General features: G+C 50.5%; 1 protein-coding gene and 1 long non-coding RNA gene across 2 annotated transcripts in view; one reads left to right on the forward strand and one right to left on the reverse strand.

The window, feature by feature from the left end:
- EHD1 (EH domain containing 1) overlaps positions 1–10348 on the reverse strand; it is a 34382-nt gene extending 24034 nt beyond the window's left edge. Inside the window, exons 1-2 of the mRNA XM_079956766.1 lie at positions 10202–10348; positions 6822–7239 (exon numbers count right to left, since the gene is read on the reverse strand). Of these exons, the coding sequence (XP_079812892.1) occupies positions 6822–7239; positions 10202–10343 (560 nt within the window). The 5' untranslated portion in view covers positions 10344–10348. The remainder of the gene's footprint in view (positions 1–6821; positions 7240–10201) is intronic.
- A 104-nt stretch (positions 10349–10452) lies between these two features.
- On the forward strand, positions 10453–11617 carry LOC307205120. The gene is made up of 2 exons (XR_013833887.1): positions 10453–10592; positions 11073–11617. It is a non-coding gene; the product is annotated as an uncharacterized lncRNA (long non-coding RNA).
- Positions 11618–20401: the final 8784 nt, after the last annotated feature.

Raw genomic sequence — 20401 nt, forward strand, 5'->3', positions numbered from 1 at the left:
CTTGCGGGCCCTGCAGAAAGATGTCAAGTCCCGCACGGAATGCTTTCCTGCACAGCCCAGCATGGGAGCAAGAGGCACCCTCTGCCTCCTTGGGGCTCAGCACTGCAACTAGAAAAGATGAGCTTTGGAATATTGCAGACAGATTTGCAGGGCTGCTGCTGCTCCTGCTGCTTTGGAATTTGCTCCCGCCTTCTCCCTGCAAGCAGCAGGGAAGGCAACAAAGACCAAAGGCCACCTCTTCCTCCTTGCACCAATTCCTCCTTGCACAGCCCCTGCTTAACCCACAAAAGGCTGTGCACAAATCCAACTCCTGAACGTGCAGCCTGCGCTCCACCTGTACAGAGGTCCTAAGCCAAGGGTACGGGGAGGTCAGCCGTCGTCAAGGACACTGGCAAGCTGCCTCAGATAATCTTGTAAGGATCCTCTGGAGATAAGGCACCTCCCGTCCTGGGCCCCCCTCTGCTTGGCCAACGTGATCCGGCCTCCAGAAGGACTGTGGATTCCACATACACCTACAGCATTTGACTGGGAAGCCTTCTCAGATTACTGGGCGCAGCAGAGGGTGAAAGCAGAAGGAGAAAGGAATTAGGTATTAAGCCACCAGCAACCCATACCTTAGTGACGCAGGTGGCGCTGTGGGTTAAACCACAGAGCCTAGGACTTGCCGATCAGAAGGTTGGCGGTTCGAATCCCCGTGACGGCATGAGCTCCTGTTGTTCAGTCCCAGCTCCTGCCAACCTAGCAGTTCGAAAGCACATCAAAGTGCAAGTAGATACCGTATTTTTCGCCCTATAGGACGCACTTTTTCCCCTCCAAAAATGAAGGGGAAATGTGTGTGCGTCCTATGGGGCAAATGCAGGCTTTCGCTGAAGCCTGGAGAGCGAGAGGCGTCGGTGCGCACCGACACCTCTTGCTCTCCAGGCTCCATGAAGCTATCCGCAAGCCTTGCGTGCCCGGGGGAACTCCCCCCCCCCGGCGCGCAGGGCTTGCGGGCGGCAACCTGCAGCGCGGAGCAAGGGGCGCCCTTTGGAAGACGCCCCGTGCTTTGCGCAGGTGTCTGCAAGCCTTGCGCGCCCGGGGGAACTCCCCCCCGGCGCGCAGGGCTTGCAGGCAGCTGGCAGCGCGGAGCACGGGGCGCCCTTTGGAGGACGCCCTGTGCTTCGCGCAGGTGTCCGCAGTCTGCCGCCCGGCGGGCAGGGCGCCCTGAAGCAGAGCGCCCCACGTGCCGGACAGACATCCGCAGCGTGGGGGGGCCCTGCAGGAGTTCCCCGCAGGGCTCCCCACCCTGCGGATAGCAGCCTGCCGCCCGGCGGGTAGAGCGCCCTGAAGCAGAGCGCCCCGCGCGCCGGACAGACATCAGCCAGCCCAAGCTCGGGGGACAGCGGGGAGGCGCAGCGCCGCCATTCCACTGTTCCCCAACCTGGTTTTGGGGGGGAAATAAAGGAAAAAAAATTTTCCTTTATTTCCCCCCCAAAAAAGTAGGTGCGTCCTATGGGACGGAGCGTCCTATGGGACGAAAAATACGGTAAATAGTTTCCGGGGGGAAACTAAACAGCGTTTCCGTGCGCTGCTCTGGTTTGCCAGAAGTGGCTTAGTCATGCTGGCCACATGACCCGGAAGCTATACGCCGGCTCCCTCGGCCAATAAAGCGAGATGAGTGCCGTAACCCAAGATTCAGTCACGGCTGGACCTAATGGTCAGGGGTCCCTTTACCTTTACCATACATTTAAAGCACCACGATACCACTTTAAGTAACCATGGCTTCTTCCTCCAAAGCAACATGGGAGCTGTTTGTTCGGGATGCTGAGAGTTCTGAGGAGACCCCTCCTTGAGTGACTTAACAGCCAATCCATCTTCCCAGGGGTCTGTAACTCTGCAAGGGGAATTGGCGGTGTCCTTCAAAGTCTCCACACCCTTAACAAACAGCAGCTCCCATAATTCTTTGGGGAGGAACCCATGACTTTTTAAAGCGGCACCCTAGCGCTTTAAATCAGAGTCTCCCAAACTTGGGCCTCTCCAGCTGTTGTTGGACTACAACTCCCATCAGCCCTAGCTAGCAGGACCAGTGGCCAGGGATGGTGGGAACTGTAGTCCAAAAACAGATGGAGAGCCAAGTCGGCGAAACCCTGCTTTAAATATATGGGGTGAATGTGGCTTTAACAGCCCTCCCCACCACACAATTCTGTGTAGGGCAAGCCAGGCAAAGCCGTCTGTAGATAAAATTCCCCAAAAGCATCCAGTTGGCAGCCAGCCACCCCAACAGCATGACCAAACTTCTCAGGGTGCAAGGAGGACTGGATACAAAATGCTGAGCTGGCCCCACACGAAGATTAGGGATGTAGCTTTTCAAAACAAACAGTTTTCGGAAGGGCCATGCCCCCAGCAGAAGAGCACAAGCTTTGCTCAGGTCCAAGGTTCAATCCCCACATTTCCGGACGGTGCTGGTTGAGACACCTGTTCGGCAAACCCACCACCGCCAGGCAGCACAGCCACTAGCAAGCCAGATGGACCACGTACCTTAGCTTGTGGCAAGAAAGCATCCTATGCTCAGAGCTAGTTGAAAGCCACATGCGGGTCTGCAAAGCGCACCAACCTTGCGCAGGGAGATTTCTGGCTTACCAATCTAAACACTACAGAGGTCAGGCGGGAGTGGAACAAAAGTGTAAACACTGTCAGGGTGTAAAATTAACTAGGAGGCCCAAATTCCTCCTCTGAACTCCCAGACTGTTTTACTAGCAAGGGAATCTGCCAGAGTTGCAAGCCGACCCTAAGTCTGCCGGAGGTCGCAGGGAGACCCAGCAGGAACTAACAATCCCTCTTTGTGTTGACCCTGCTCTCCTGAAACAGACTTTCGGCAACATTAACTCGTGACTGGCGAAGAATTTGATCTCGGGGCTCAAAAGGGCCCTTAAAGAGACCACTTGGCAAAAACTCTTGTTACGGGCAGTGTCAGACTTTGCAAACACTCGCTCAGATCTTCCCAGCCCACCCTTCCTGAGCAAAATTCCAGGGCAGGCTAGAGGGACCGGGGCTGCGTGAAGACCACTCCCCTTGGAAATCAGGGAAACTCCTGACTGACGCCAAGATCCAGGGAATGAAAAGTCCATTACCACAAGAACGTTGTATCAGAGGCAAAAAAACCCAGAAGTTAACACCACCCCTGCTGTATGGCGGAAAGAATTTAGAACGAAACAAATTTATCAGCAACACAGGAGATAATTCCTGGATCAGGTAAGCTTGACCACAGTAGCAGTGACTTTAGGACTGGACTGCTGCAATACACTTCATGTGGGGGCCTCCTTTGCGCTTGACCCAGAAAGTGTGGTCAGTGCAGAATGCTGCAGCGTGGTTGAGGAGTGGAGCAGACCCTGTCGGCATACCTGCTCAGAAATGTGCACTGGCTCCTGGTTTGTTAGTGGGCTAAACTCAAAGGCTTATTCTTTGTATACAAGGCTCTCTCAACAGCGTGGGACCAGCTTACTTAAAAGATCACCTTGCCCCACACATGCACCCCCTCGACTGCGGAACTAGGACTTTTACAAATGCACATGTTTGTTCCATGGATGCAAGGAATTTGATCCTTCAGGGTGACAGCATCTAAATTTTAGAACTCCCCATCCATTGACATTATATTTTAGTGTATTTTTGGTTTTTATGGAAGCCGCCCAGAGTGGCTGGGGAAACCCAGCCAGATGGGCGGGGTACAAATAATAAATTATTATTATTATTATTATTATTATTATTATTATTATTAGACAGGCATCTTTGCTGTATTTTTGGTGCCTGCTAAGAACCTGGCAAGTAGATAAATAGGTATCGCTCTGGCGGGAAGGTAAACGGCATTTCCGTGCGCTGCTCTGGTTTGCCAGAAGCGGCTTAGTCATGCTGGCCACGTGACCCGGAAGCTGTATGCCGGCTCCCTTGGCCAGTAAAGAGAGATGAGTGCCGCAACCCCAGAGTCGGTCACGACTGGACCTAATGGTCAGGGGTCCCTTTACTTTTACCTTTAAGAACCTGGCTTAGGCAGACCTATCCAGACATGTACATTTGACACACATTTTAATACAGTGGACCCTCCAGATACAAATTAAATTCGTTCCGGGGGTCTGTACTTAACCTGGAAAGTCCGTAACTGGAGGTGCTGCTTCTGCGCACAGTGTATAGAGCACTTCTGCGCATGTGCGCGTGGTAAAACTCGGCAGTATACACTTCCGGGTTTGCCACATTCACAACCTGAAAGTTATGTATCCAGAACGGTACGTAACTCAAGGGTCCACTGTATGTAACTGCATCCAATTATGTATATGAATATTTTGAAAACGTTTAGGTCAGCTTCTTTTTAACTTCTGGCTTCACCGGTATTTGTTAACAGCTTTTAGACTTTATGTAAATTGATTGGAGGTTTTGATGATTAAGCAGTATACAAATCCAGATAAATTAATAAAAATAAAAACCAAACTAGTGGGATCTGCAACAAAGTTTTGCAGCGTGGACAGGGGGTCCTCTCCTTCAGGGCTGCAGCCAGCCACATGCTCCACCCCTTCCTCCCATGTTTTCTCCCCCAAATCAGGATTCCATGGCAAGGACCAGCCCTCACTTCTGAACATCACTTAAGAGCAAGAACAACAGATGCTATAAATAAAAGATGCTCCAGAATGCCAGCCCGCAACCTTAACTTTGCCAGCCCCACTTCTAAGAGCTCTGTGATGCCTCAGCAGGACAGGAGCTTGGGGGCGGGGTGGGAGGGGAGAGGAAAAGTACTGGCCTAAACCCCCACCTGACAAAACAGATCCTGGGGTTCCTGCATTTTGCCACTGACTGAATGCACACACAACTATCAAATGAAAGGCTTTTACTTGGCCATTTTTGTAGTTTTGTTCCTTTGGAAAAGGCTTGAAAACCCCCTCTGCTCTGGGAGGGGGGTGAGGCCTGAGCTACACTGCCAGGCCTCAATAACTCTTCCCCCTCCAGTCTGGGAACTGGCTGGGCGCGCGAGAGGGGATTTCTGCTGCTCTTCAAATCTGCCTGCCAAAAACAGATGGGAGAGAGCGGAAGGAAGGGACAGCGCCCTAAAAGCCCAGGCTGGACACAGCCAGGGCACCAAGTCAGGCTGGAAAAGAAAGTGGAATTGGGCGGCCTGCACTTTTGGATCTACCAGCTGCAGGATGCAGAGCTCCAAAAAGTGAGCAGCAGGATCCACATCCACTACCTGGGCATAAGACAGGGAGAGAAAAGAAGGCAGAGCAAGATTATTCACAGTAGATCCACCCAATGGATTGAAAGCACAGCCAGAGGACATACTTAACACAAGTGACTCTCCCCCAAAGAATCCTGGGAACTGTAGTTTGTTATAAGTGTGTTTGTGAACTTCATCTCTGTAAGGAGGAAACTACAGTTCCCAAGATTCCCTGGTGTGCTCTAAATGTATGGTGTGGACCTATTCAGAGGAGGCTGCACTGCAACACTCCCCCCACCACAAAAAAAGTTTCCTTGCTCATCTTCCTTTAGGGAAATTTTAATTTCCCGCTTGCATTTGATATGGTACAGCACCCCACTTCTTCCCAAAGTTGTTCAAGGTAAAACATTACCTTGAATTAATCACCACCCTGCAGGGCTGATTAGGATGAAAAATAGATGACTTGCCCAAGGTTTCCCAGCCCAGTCTCCAGGGATCAACTGGACTCCAGTGCCGGCAATGGGGTAATGCCACCCCCATGTCACCAGGCAGCAGAAGGTTAATGAGACGCACCCAGACAGATCTGTCCTCCAAAAGAGGAGGGATGAGGGCCACCCCAGTACATCAGCCGCCTGAGGCGGTCACTCCACTCTGCCCAACCTCAGGGCCGGCCCTGCCCCTAGGTAAAGGTAAAGGGACCCCTGACCATTAGATCCAGTCTTGGCCAACTCTGGGGTTGCGGCACTCATCTCGCTTTATTGGCTGAGGCAGCCGGTATACAGCTTCCGGGTCATGTGGCCAGCATGACTAAGCCGCTTCTGGTGAACCAGAGCAGCGCATGGAAACACGGTTTACCTTCCCGCCAGAGCGGTACCTATTTATCTACTTGCAGTTTGACGTGCTTTCAAACTGCTAGGTTGGCAGGAGCTGGGACTGAGCAACGGGAGCTCACCCTGTTGTGGGGATTCGAACCACTGACCTTCTGATCGGCAAGTTCTAGGCTCTGTGGCTTAACCCACAGCACCACCCACATCCCTGGCCCTGCCCCTAGTGAGTGTTATATCATGTCTGAGTGGGGATTTGAACTTGCTTCATGGATCTTGCTCTCATCTAGGTGGTCCACGTTTTTTTGGCAGGGGGGTGTGCAAGATAGCAGGTCCCTCCATAATCAGCAGCATTCATATGATTGGTTCATATGTCAGCTCAGCTACAGGGCAACCTCAAGAGGGGAAGTCACTCTCTTCGAGCCTAGCAAAAACACCAAGTGAGTCCACCTTGAGTTTCCTGGAAAGCGGGAGCAGCTGCCACCTAGGCAACCCCTGACTACACTGACCGGCGGTGGCTCTCCCGCGTCTGAAAGGCTGACCCTAGCGATGCCAAGGATTAGACAGTAGACCTTCTACCTTCAAAGGGTGCATTCTACTACTGAGCTCCTAAAAACAAAGATTCTAGTCCTCATGGGTCGGAATAAAAAGCCGGTTTAAAACAAAGGAAGCTGCCTTATTGTCTCGTTTGCATCAGCGTCGTGGCGGCTCTGCAAGGTTTACAGATAACGGGACTTTCTTCTGCCACACCTGGAGATGCTACTGGGATTCAAGCCCCTTGGAGGGAGCCCAGGACCCGCCCCCCTGCTGCATCCCCGTACCTGTTGAGAAAGGCGTTGCCGAAGGCGTTGAGCTTGCGGAAGGGGCGCCGGGGGTCGACGACCAGCGCGTTGCCCGGGATGACGCCCTCGCTCTCGCCGCCCATGACGGCGATGAAGGAGTCCGTGGTGGGCTCGGGCCCGATGCGCATGCCGGGGAAGTCCTGCTCCAGCAGGTGGCGGATGAAGGTGGTCTTGCCCGTGCTGTACTGGCCCACCAGCAGCACCATGGGCTTGCTCTCCCAGTCGGCGGGCTCCAGCGCCGGCGAGTGGAAGTCATGGAAGCGGTAGTGCTCCTCCAGCGGCAGCAGCTTGCCGGCGTACAGTTGCTTCAGACCCTCCGAGACGGTGCGGAACAGCTCGGGTTCCTTGCGCCGCCGCGCGTCGCGGCTTACCCAGCTGAACATGGCTGAGCCCAACCCTATTGCGGGCGAAGGGTGGGGGAAAGGAAGAGAAAAATAAGATTAAAAAAAATTAAAATGAAGAGGGAGCGTTATATGCGGGCCCGGCTCCGGGTTCAAGAGCGCCTTATTGCGGCAGGCAAAGTAGCCGACGGCAGCGCAACGCACCGCAGACGCCACGCGCCGCTCGGCGGCTCTCCTTATCAAGCCGCGGCGGCGGCGCCACGCCCCTCCTCACCCCTGATTGGCCGCTCGCCAACGTGCTTGTCCCGCCCTCTTTCCTTTCCCGGCAGCCCTGAGAGCCGCAAAAGGCAAAAGTTGCGGCGCGCCTCTTTAACTTTTGAGCGTAGAGGTACGAAAGGGAAAGATGGGCCCATCTCAGCCGGAGCCGACACCGCCCACCTTGGGACCTTCGTCCAGGGGTCGCAAATTAACTCAACGGAAACAGTGATTTTTGCTCCGCCATTGTAAGACCCTTGCCACCACCAAAGCAAGGTAACGCGGGTGGAGGGAGGAACTCTGCACATGCCCAGAAGCACCCGGGCGCCTCTGAATTCAGCCGTAGCAATTAAGAATTGAGGAGGGGGCCTCCTCAAAAATAAAACGAGTGCTCATGAGCATGTGCAGAGCGTACTTCCTTTTTGCAGGCTACTCAATAGCTCCATTGTTTTCCCCTCCTTTTACACACATAGTAATTAATTAAGTAAACTTATGAAGGCAGCTGTTCTCTAACAGTGACTTGCATAAAAAAAAGATACACATTAACACATTATACCATAGGGAGGGGAGAGAAAAAAATATATAAAAGAGTAACGCTTTTTCATACAATACCCCTTATAACGTCCATAGGATAAATAAAACAGAATCATCTCAGTCCGTCAAAGGCCCAGGGGGGAAGGTAAGTCTTTACCTGCCTCTGAAAAGATGTCAGCAAACCTCACTGGGGGGAGTATTCCTCAGAGGGAGCCAACACTGAAAAGGCCTTTTACCTATATTATGTGAGGATGTGGGAAACGAGGTCCCCTATCTGCCAAAGCAGAAGGCCGAAGTTGATTCCTGGTTCCCAGCTCCTTGTTTCAACTCTTAGCTTGGTTATCTAAACCCGGATTTGAAACTGCACTTTAGCCACCCAGTAGATAAGCTTAATTAGTAATCTTATTTTCATAACAAGTGGCCAGTGTTGTTTTCTGAACCAAGCACTGTGCATCAATAAACCAAATGGCTTGTTCCAGTCGGTCATAAAGCCGTGGCTTTTATCACTGGTTCCTCTGCTTTGTGAGCTAAAGTGCAAACCCAAACCCAGATTAGATTGCCTAATTAAATCCTACCTTCCAGTTCTTAGAGTGTCATTGGCAGCCTGAATAAGGAATGGATGCTTACTATTTTAATATTGCTTTCTTTCTGTGTTTTGCCGTCGGGTGAATAGTATTATATTTTGGATCTGTATGAAACGGGGGAGTGGGTGTCAGTGCGTGGTTTATCTGCCGTAAATAAATATCAAACTGAAACTTAACATGCCCCGGCCTACAGATCCGATAAACTCCAGCTCCTTTTCCGCTTTCCTGTATCATATGCTTCCCTGAGCAAGAAATTGTCCCTCCCAGTTGTTCTCATAGGACCAAAGCATTGCTTTGCTGTAACAAGTTTTAACATGCAGGGAAGGACCACTATAGCATCTGCTTTGCATGCAAAAGGTCCTGGGTTCAAACCCTGTGGGTGTCTCCAGATAACAAAAGGCTCACGTAGCTAGTGCTGGCAATGCATGCCTGTGCTCGAGACCCTTGAGAGTCACTGGGAGACAGTGTGCTGTAGTGGTTAGAGTGTCAGACTGTGACCCAGCACTCCACTTGGCCACAAAACTCACTAAGTGGCCTTGGGCCAGTCACTGCCTCTCAGCCTGACCTACCTCGCAGGGTTGTTGTGAGGGTTAAATGAAGAGCGGGAGAATCATGTCCGCCACTTTGAGCTCCTGGGAAAGGTTAGATATACTGTACAAATAATATTTATATATGGTTGTCTCCAGTGTGGTGTAGTGGTTAGAGTCTCAGGTTAGGACCTGGGAGACCAAGGTTACTGGGTGACTTTGGGCCAGTCACTGCCTCTCAACCCTAACCCACCTCACAGGGTTGTTGTGGGAATTCAATATGGCCTAGGACCTGGGAGAGACCAGGGTTCAAATTCCCTTGGCCATGGAGCTCACTGGATGATCTTGGGGACTAGTAACTGCCTCTAGCCTGACCTACCTGGCAGGGTTGTTGTGAGGGTTAAATTAGGAGGGGGAGAATCATGTACGCCTCCTTGACCTTGGAGAAAATTACATGGGATGGGTGGGTCAGGGTGAGGCTGGCTGGGGAGTTGTAGTTCAGCAAAACTCCTGGAGGGCACCAGGTTGGGGAAGGCCCACTTAGAACAGATGGAGAGCATTCATTTCTTCATTTGTTAGGGATATTTATAGTCTGTCCTCCATCTATACCAGGCATAGGCAACCTCGGCCCTCCAGATGTTTTGAGACTACAACTCCCATCATCCCTGGCCGCTGGTCCTGCTAGCTAGGGATGATGGGAGTTGTAGTCCCAAAACACCTGGAGGGCCAAGGTTGCCTATGCCTGATCCATACAGGTGCCAGGGCAGATAACAAAGCATAAAGTAAACAAATTGCACCATAAGCAGCTAGAAAACAGTCAAATGCAGCAGCTGATAAAACCATTGAGCAGGCACAAAATAAATAAAAATAAATCACTGACTTAAATCAGGACTTTGGGGTGCCCTGGGAAGGATAGGCCCTGGGCTATCTGGGTCCCTGATCAGAATTGAGGTTCTGGGACTCAGTAGTACCAAGCTGCGCATGCCCATTGAGCAAGGAGAATAAGATATAAGGGATTAGCCTCAAGCTGCATGTCTGGAATGTGTAAAGAAATAATAAAGGGCAAGATGCCTTGATGATGATGTGGGGCATCTCTGGGTTGTGAGTGATAGCCTCACCTGAGCTCCCTTCGTCCATGTCAGCGTCCTTCTGCCTCCGCTCCATTCCCTCTGCATGGCAAACCCGCCTCGGCCTCGGCAGTTTAACAGCCCGGAGGCTCTGGCTGGCTGGAATCCCTCTTTGTGAACTGGCCTCATGCATCGCCCGTGATGTCAGCAGGTTCTGGAATGAATGGTCCGCAGCTGGGGAGGAACCTCTCATTCCTACGAATTAGACTCTTGCCTCTCCTGGGGAAGACCCCGGGCCAATTTCACGGGGTTACTATCTGTATATAAAGCCCATCTGCTCCGATTCAGCGGCAAATGTGGGTTTTCTCATTGAAACGAACAAAAAGCGCTCAGGCACAGACCTGGAATGCCCAGACCTATACCTAGAAAGTGTGAAGCAAAGGTAAGCATGGGTGAGCCCTAGGTTGTGGTCATTTATGAAAAGGAAGAAGCTCTGCATGCACTCATTCAGCTGCAGTTCCTGCACTGCAGGGGGTTTGGCCCCTTCCAAGCTCTGCATTTTTGTGATTCTATGATTCATGCGCCTTTCTATGTCCCAGCACTGGAAATTGTTTATTAAGAGCCCTGACCCAGAGAGAGGCCAACCTTGGACGTACCTTTATCGGGTTCACCCACGTTCTAGCTCAAGGCTCTTGGCATGGTTCAAACATGACATATCACAGTACTATGTGATTCCCCCACCCCACCCAGCTCAATATTAGTTAGCCAAGTGAAGGGAGACCTTTGGCTCTGCTTATTCACTCAACTTTCTCTTTCGCTGCAACACAGTCTGTCTGTTGGGTGAGAGAGTGGAATGGTTTTTGGGTGTGCATGCGGAGATCACAACTCTTGTGTTTCACATTTCCTGTTTTGCCTCTAGCAGTGAGGAGTCCTGGGCTGGCCCTGATCCCCCCCCCCCTCTTTCAGGTGGTGAGATATAAAGCACACTGTCATGCAATAGCTGAGTTGCAAATAGAACCGCCTAATGAAAATTGGCAGAAACATTTGGGACAGGGCCTCACATGGGAGTCCAAAACTCCAGCTGAATGGATGTGAACCTGTCGAGATATATCAGCCGAGTTAAAGATCAAGGTGGGAGTTTCTGTTTGCTTTTATAGTTCTCCATTTGAAGTTTGAACACCAGCACAGTCCTCACAACCTTTTTCCAGAAGTTAGTGTATAAAGAGGCTAAATGCATTGCAATGTGATAGATTTCTGAAGATCTCCTCCTCCTTCGTGTTCCACTATCCTGACAAATGGTGCTCAGCGTGATTTTGATCAAGGAAAGTTTAGAAGCAAAAGCAGCCGTTTTTAAAGTCAAAAGTTGCAAAGCCACATGATCTGGGTCAACAAAAAGTAACAGCAAACAAAACAGAATGTGCCGAGCGGTGAGGAGTACATAGATATTAAATGTCAGTCACAAGCCAACCAACTGTGATAATCTAAGGATAATGAATTCATGGGAAATTGGGTAAAAATGGGGGGTGTTTCAGCCCAAAAGTGTCTTCTGTAGTGGCATGACAATACAAAACCTCAGCGTTTTCAACGAGCCTGTTTGTGGAATATATAAATATGTGAGTAAAGAATGTTAAGAGATTTTCTGCTATTTCCTGAACTTCAATTTGGGAATAATCTGCAAGCTCTTGGAAAAAATGCAAATCCCACCCCACCCAGTTTGGGGGTCGCAAAACTTCTGTGGCACCTGGGGGGTGGGGTGGGAGTATCTCCTCTTCTCCGTTCCCCATCCAGGATTTTGATTGGTTTTCCTTTCGCCCCACTCCACCCAACATTTGCTAAGCTGCCCCTGCTCCCTTTCATTCCCCCTCATTCCATCAGCCACGAAATGGAATACGATCATTCCAATCTGCTGCGTCAGGTTTAAAGGCAGTTCTTTAAATAAATTTAAAAAATCTCCTCCCAAAATCTGAGCCAAGGGAGAAAAAGCCTCAAAATGAAAGGACAAGATTTTTCCTCCCAAATAAGGGAGCGAGGCATCCTTCCCCGACAGGCAATGTGGGCCTCATATTTTCCACTGCAAAAGTCCTCTGTTCGGAGGGAGGGAAGGTTGTAGAGAGCACAGCAGAACTCTAGAGCTACGTGTTGAGGGAGAAGGGAATAAAGTGAGCCAGAAGGCGTGGAGAGGAGAAGGGCTATTATCCCTCCACAGAATCGCAAAGTTGGCACCCCAACGGTCATCTAGTCCAACCCCCTGCAGTGCAGGAAGCACAGCTAAAAAATCCCTGGCAGGCGGCCATCCAAACTTCTACTTAAACCTCCAATGAAGGAGAGTCCATCACCTTCTGAGGGTATCCATTCTACCGCCACAAAGTTCTTCCTAATGTTTAGTCGGAATCTCTCATCTTGTAATTCAATCTGTTGGTTTGGGTCCTTCCCTCGGAAAAGCAGAAAACAAGCTTGCTCCATCTTCCATGTGGCAGCCCAGATATTTGAAGGTAGCGGGACGCGGGTGACGCTGTGGGTTAAACCACAGAGCCTAGGACTTACTGATCAGAATGTCGGCGGTTCGAATCCCCGCGACAGGGTGAGGTCCCATTGCTCCATCCCTGCTCCTGCCAACCTAGCAGTTCGAAAGCACATCAAAAGTGCAAGTAGATAAATAGGTACCACTCCGGCAGGAAGGTAAACGGCGTTTCCGTGCGCTGCTCTTAGTCATGCTGGCCACATGACCCGGAAGCTGTACGCTGGCTCCCTCTGCCTATAGAGCGAGATGAGCGTCACAACCCCAGAGTTGGTCACGACTGGACCTAATGGTCAGGGGTCCCTTTACCTTTTACCTTTAGTGCATCACCGCCACTGCATGACCTACTGAGGCATGAGGCCTCCTCCATAACAGTCAGGTAAGGGCCTGGCCGGAGTGTGTGTGTGCATCTTCCCCTGCTTCCCACATTTCCTGGGGGACAGAAAGGCCTCTTCTGTTGCTCAGGAGGTGTTCCATCCCACTGCCCACCCTGCAGTGCTTTATTGCACAGTGATGTGCTGAGCCGCATCTCCAGGGGAGGCTGGCTTGCCATGCCCCAAGGGTGCGCCTGGTGCCTGGCAGAGTCAAATCAAAGCAGGTGTGGGAGCAGAGGAGAGAGAGACCTGGAGCAAGCCTGCAGTTCTCTTTCCGCCTGCCCCAGAATCCTTAGAGAAGATCCTTTCTTAATCAGCTGGGCACAATGGCCCCCCTGTGAGGCTGTTTTCCTCCTCAGCCCCAGAGGCTGCAGTCATGTGAGCCTCCGAAACGGATGGGCCGGCATCCAAAGTCTCCTTTCTGGAAGCAGAGGGTGGCTGGGATTCTTTCCGGCCCAAGGTCAGGTGATGGGAGACACAGAGGAGCATTGACCACTTTGGGGTGGGGTGGGGTGGGGGGAGGCTCCTCAGAGAGTATGTCCCATCACTCTCCTCATAAAAAGGACACAGCCTTTCATAGGCCCCAAGCGCTAAAAAGATTGCGGTGCCTTTATCCCCTGTGTAAATTCAAAATGAAAACAATACCAAACAGTAAAATATTTGTATTTATTTATTTTTTGGAATGATGCAAAATATGTCGAAATGGAGGCATGCGCATGTCATGCGCAACACACGACAGGATCTGATTTCCTCGCATTCTGTATTTTGCTCTGCTGCAGGAGGTTAGCTTGCCCACTGCGTAATCCAGCACAGAGTGAGTGCTTTTCCTCACGGAACAGTCCTCAAGGAACGCCTGGCTGTGAGGATTTAGGGCAGGGCAAGGGAAGCTCTGGCCTGATCCTGCTAGGAAGCTGTAGTAAACAGGGCCTCCGATCAGGAAAAGGAAGCCATCGCTCTCTCAGCAGGGGCCCATGCTTGGGCTGTGGAAACTCCAGGCGCCTGGCCTGACATCACAACACTCTTATGTCCATTGCACAGCCACCAATGGAGCAAAGGCGAGGAAAGAATGTGTCACTCTGGCCTTCATGTGCTGCTGAGTTAGGCCACAGGTCTTGTCATCTCCTTGGCCGCCTGATGCCATCTCTCTTGGGGTGGGCCTCTAGAACAGCCTGCGGCTCAGCTGTAGCCCAGACACCCAGAGATGCACCCACCTGGGAATCCCTGGGGTGGGGGCACCATGATCAGAAGTGCCCTCCCAGTGGGATCAGGCAGAAGGTTCTGCACCCCACTCTCCTTGAATGGTAGTTGGGAGGAGCCCCCAAGGCTCATCTAGTCCACCTCTGCAATACATGGATCACAGTGGACAACAGGGTTGAAAGGCCCCCAGGTCTGAGCTGAAGTCTCTCTGTTTGCCTGGCCCCTTCCTGGTGGCACGGGGGGGGGGGAGGGAGCTTGAATCTCCAGGTGAGAAAAGACAGTCACGTAACCGAGAAATTACACAAAACAAATGAAATACCGTGAAGATCCCTGAAACTAGAAGTAATTGACTAGAAATATTATCGTATAGAAATAAACTAAATAATAAAAATCAAAAAGTTTAAGGGGAAAAAACCTAAACTTTTTGATTTTTATTATTTAGTTTATTTCTATAAGATAATATTTCTAGTCAATTACTTCTCGTTTCAGGGATCTTCACGGTATTTCATTTGTTTTGTGAATCTCCAGGTGAGCAAGAGTGCCTTTAATAGTAATAGTAACAACAACAACAAACATTATTAAGAAGCTGTGCATTCTTCAGCCCAACAAGGAGCTGGCTGTAAATTACAACACAGACACACTGGGGAACCTGCCCTTCTCCTCTCTCTTCCCCTCTCCCAATTAACCTCCATCTCCAGGGCATGCCCCATGACATCACTGCAGGCCTCCCTCTGTGACATCACCAGGGGCTGCCCCAGGATCTAAGGTTTGAGTCCTGAAATCTCAAGGTCTGGGATGCTCTTGAACTTGCAACCCCACCAGCCAACCACATGCCCATTATGGGAAGTCTGCCATTGTGATTCCCACCACTGCTTTGGGAAGGCCCCAGACCCCACCCTGCCCCAGAGAGCTGCTCCAGAGCCAGAAAGGGCCACTTGCCAAGGAGGAGGCAGGCACACCCCATGTCTCTCTCAGCAATGGTTCCTCCATCCAAACAAGCCGGTTTCCATGCCAGGGAAGGAAGCAGAGGCTGGGGACTTTTCCTGTTGACTTGGGCTCAATCATCAGCCACAATGAGGCTGTAACAATGGGGGCAGGGTGGCTTTTAACCCTGCACGGGGACAGGGGATGGGGGCTTTCATCCCCGCACTTCTCTGCAAAGCAAGAAAGGAGACAGAGTCCCAGACTGCCTCCATCTCCCCAGCTGCGCCATCGGGGCAGGACAGTGGGGCAGGCGTTTGGAGAGCCCCTCAGCAGAATGAGCGGCAGGAGGGGAGCAAACCCAGCTGGACCGGCTTAGCACATTTTGAAGGAAGGAAAGCAAAAAAACCATCTAAAGCTGCAATTCCCAGACTCCAGGGACCACAGTATGGAAGCCCCTGATCAAAAGTGTTGGGGGGCGACTGAGGGAGAGTGCATTAAACCCGGCTCCAAAACTATCTCCTTGCCCCACCACTACTCCCCTTGTTCCTGACTTCTGGAAACTCACCATGATCCATCCAATACTAGCTCTGCACACAAACATGGCTCTGTGTGAGTCGATGGGTGGGGTTCGAGGAGCCAGGCCAAACTGCGAGGCACGCAGAGGCCAGCTCCACCCAGGATCAGGCCAGCTGCTGTCTGCATGTTCTTGGCGCTTCGGTGATGATGCAGAGCAGCCAGCAGGGAGCTGTTGCTCCAGTGCAAGCCAGATTCCCAACTGTGTACAGCTGATTACATGCCTGTAACTTAATCTAGAGAAGACAGAAGACCTGCTTGCTGGGGAGGAATCTTCTGATTCAGGGTTTGGAGCTTAGCCTCAGCACTGGATTCCCCAGAAGTATGTGCTTAGGGCACCAGCAAAACAAAAGTAGAAAAAAATGATGTTGTTGTTTTAAAAAAAAAGCATTGAAGTATTCAACATGCATGGGAAAAATCAGAACTTTGTTAGACTTCCATATTCTCATATATATATTTTATAAAATTTTCTGTTTTACAATTTAAAATACTCATTTAACATCCTTAATATATCAATGACTTCCCTTCTTCTCTTTCCACGGTTCATTTTACAAATCATAAATCCTTTACAAAAACAATACCATTCAGTATTCCATTATTGCATCCATCAAAACTTGTTTACACCGTTTTCAGCTAGACTTCCATATTCCCCACTCCACACTTACTGGTACCTCCCTCCATTGGGCCCCTAATGCTCAGCTTGTTCTGGAGGGGGCTGCACTCCCCATGCAGAATCAGGACTGCAACTCTGGCACAGTGCTTTGGTGGGAAATGGTGGCTTGGGGTGCTTTTTACCAGCTTTGTAATAAGTACGGAGCCGGCCACATAAATTCACACCTCGGTAACTTCCGGGATGGGCTGCTGCAATCCATTCTACCTGGGGCTGCCCTGGAAGTCTGTTCAGAACCTCCTATTGATCTAAACACATCCAACAGTCCCAGCAATGCAGCACAGGGTATTTAATTTCACCTGTAGTTGCTGCTGCATTTCTGAGCTCCATCCCAAGTACTGGTCCTAAACTTTTAAATCTTCTCCTCTCATAGGTTCCCACCGGTATGTTTTGATCAAGGCCAGACCCCAAAGTCACTGCCCCTCTGCCCTCTGAGATTTGGCAGTTGGGCTTGTGAGGGGGGATATTCCTGGTACCTCAGTTGTGGGGCACCCTCCCAAGGGGGCCTGGCTCATTCACTCCCTGCTCCTCAGAATTTGCCTTTTTCCAAGGGAGACTCCACCCATTTCAAAAAACGAAAGGAGGAAAATGTAAAATATATAGTTCACTCTCACCTAGGAAAACAGGCCTGGGGGTGGGGGTTGAAATTTTGCATATTTATTATTTAATTACTACATTTATATTTTGCCAGTGCCTTCCTCCAAGCTGCTCAGGGCAGCAAGCATGAGTCTCTTCCCATCCACCCAGATTTTATCCTCACAACAACCCTGTGAGGTAGAAACAAAATAAAAAAAATCCTTCCAGTAGCACCTTAGAGACCAACTAAGTTAGTTATTGGTATCAGCTTTCGTGTGCATGCCAATAAGTAACTTAGTTGGTCTCTAAGGTGCTACTGGAAGGAATTTTTTTATTTTGTTTCGACTATGGCAGACCAACATGGCTACCTACCTGTAACTAAACCTGTGAGGTAGGTTCAGCTGAGAGAGAGGTGTTCCAAGGTCACCCAGTGAACTTCCTGGTTTGAGTGGGGATTTGAACTCGCCATCCCATTGCACTTGCCTGACCTTTGTGCTCTAGCCATCAGGCCACATTAACTCTGCTTTCTTAGTTACCCCCTTCCACCTTTGTTGACAATTGCTTCTTCTTCTTCTCCTCTTCCTTCCTTCCTTCTCAGGCCAAGGGCCGCTTGGCAGGGAGGGCGTGGAGAGGGACATACTTGTGCCCTACAAAACTGACAGCCAGGAGACAGGAGGGGGACTGGCTGTCAATTCATAGGTCATAGTAGTGTGCCCTCGGTTTGGTTCTGCCTCGGAGCAGGATGCATCGTCCGAGCACCACTTCTTCCTGGTTGACCCATCAGGGGAAATGGGGCACAAAGCCCACCTTGGATGCACCTGCAAAAGCCAGAACCACCTCCTATCCATGCTCTTTTCATGGGCAGATGGGCCATGAAATCCTGGAGACCTGGCTCCTGTCATTTTAGACAAGGCCGAGATCAATGGATCATTGCAGGGGGTTCCCTGGGGTCCCTCCCAGCTCCACAATTCTGTGAAAGGCAGCTTCCAGTGTTCTCTGGCAGCACCCACAGCTCAGTGGGCAGAGCAGCTGCGTGGCATGCAGAAGGTCCCAGGTTCAATGACCAGCTGCTCCCATGATGGAGGGAACAGGTGATGGAGGAGCCCAGCTGGAGGTAGCAGGTAGCAGGGCCTGAGGCACTGGAGAACTGCTCCCTGCAGAGTAGGCAATACTAGGCCAGGTGGACCAACAGCCTGGCCAGGACTGACAGCATCCTGCCTTTCTGAGGGTACCTCCAGACGAGCTGTTATTGAGCATTGATCCAGATTTGATTTGCCCCAAAATTGTACATGGCTGTTATACGGCATTGCCATCTAGCGGTTGTGATGGGAAACAGCATGGGGGGGGGGAGTGTGTGATAATACGGTACAGTGGTACCTCGGGTTAAGAACTTAATTTGTTCTGGAGGTCCGTTCTTAACCTGAAACTGTTCTTAACCTGAGGTACCACTTTAGCTAATGGGGTCTCCTGCTGTCACCGCGCGATTTCTGTTCTCATCCTGAAGCAAAGTTCTTAACCTGAGGTCCTATATCTGGGTTAGCAGAGTCTTTAACCTGAAGCGTCTGTAACCTGAAGCGTCTGTAACCCAAGGTACCAGTGTACTCATATAACCTCACAAAAGTTTCATGTATGCTCAGTGAGCATCTTTCCATGCACATTTTGTGGCAACAAATCAGGAACAACCTCTACAGGATTATTTTGTGTCAAAGTCTTTCCCCGGACGTCACCAGCCCCACCTCTTCAGTGAAACACCCTCCCACATGGTTTTGCGGTTTCTTATCAAGCCCTCAAAAATACCCCTTTATCTCCTCCAACAAACGGTGCTCTAGGCTTGCAGGGCGGCTGTCCCATGACGCATGTGCCACACATAGGACAGACAGCAAGGAAGTTTTAACAGAGGGGCCAGGGAAATAAATGCATCCACCCCCCCCCTCCTGTACGGAAATGGGATTTCTAAAGTGGTCAAATTTAAAAAGCATTGCCTATCAAAATGGCCGTTGGGCTGCTGCATTGCGGGCTGGGGTCAGGATTCTGCCCTGACCCACAAGGTAGAAAATAAAGCTATATCAAAGGCTTGTTGTTCTGAACAGAATTATAAAATCATAGAATGCTGCGGTTGGAAGGGAACCCTAAGGTTCATCTAGTCCAACTCCTTGCAATGCAGGAATCCCAGATAAGGAATCGCTGACAGATTGGAGGTATCCAATCTCTGTTTAAAATCCTCCATTTAAGGAGATTCCTCCACCTTCGGAGGGAGTTCACGCCACTGCCTAACAAACTTTCCCGTCAGGAAGTTCTTCCTAACATTCAGCTTGAATCTCCTCCTTATGACTAGATGACCACTAGAGTCCTTTCCAGCCATACAATTCCACGAAACGTCCCGTTACTCACTCTGTCCATCCCTGAGCACATGATCCTCAAAGCGCCTGGGTCAAAAGATCTTTGTCCTCCTGGTCTCTCGGTGGCATCCAGGTGCTTTTCTGGGTGCCCATCCAAAATAACAGCCCCCCCACTGGAATGGTTTGAGGCTTCCACGTGGAGTTGCTGTTACAGCCGATAGGCACCCCCTCCCTTGTCTGGGCAGGAGCCCCACACCTTTCAGCTAGTGAGGGGCACTGCAGGCTGCTTCCACTGGCTGCCTTTTCCATGCTGGAGGGGAAGTCTTTGGCCTTTGCCCAGGAGTGACCACGGAGCCAGGGTGTACCTGCAGCGGACAAGCTGTCGGAGGAAAGGAGGAACCAGGATTAGCCCATTAGTCCATTCAACACATCGCCTTCATCGTCTTCTTCGGATTAAAATTTTACACTCACATATCCAACATACAACATAAAAATCAGATTCCAAGGAAGCTGTTGGACTTCCCTCCTCCCCTTTGTGGGTCCTATTGTTAACCATTTCCTCCGGCATCTTTTATGATAATCCAAAATATTATACCTCTCCATTGTGTTGAAAATTCACCATTAAAACTATAAGTGATATTCTAATCCTACTCAAAATTTTAACTGTTTACAATGGTTTTTAAGATAATTTATAAATTTCCCCCATTCCTTATTAAAATTTTGGTCTTCCTGATCTCTGATTCTTCTGGTCATTTTAGCCATTTTGGCATAATCCATCAACTTGATCCGCCATTCTTCTGTGGTAAGGACTTTATCTTCTTTCCATCTCAGCAGCAGCTAAGCACAACCAATGGATTAAGCCCTTTGTGGTTTAGGACCCTCATATCTATGGGACCGCCTCTCCTGGTATGCCCCACAGAGGACCTTAAGGTCCATGAATAACCATAGTTTAGAGGTCCCGGGCCCTAAGGAAGTTAGACTATCCTCCACCAGAGCCAGGGCCTTTTTAGTGATGGCTCCGACCTGGTGGAATGCTCTGTCCCATGAGACTAGGGCCCTTCAGGATTTAACCTCCTTCTG

The sequence above is a fragment of the Podarcis cretensis genome (assembly GCF_951804945.1).
Source record: "Podarcis cretensis genome assembly, chromosome: 16".
In the NCBI taxonomy this organism is placed as follows: Eukaryota; Metazoa; Chordata; class Lepidosauria; order Squamata; family Lacertidae; genus Podarcis; species Podarcis cretensis.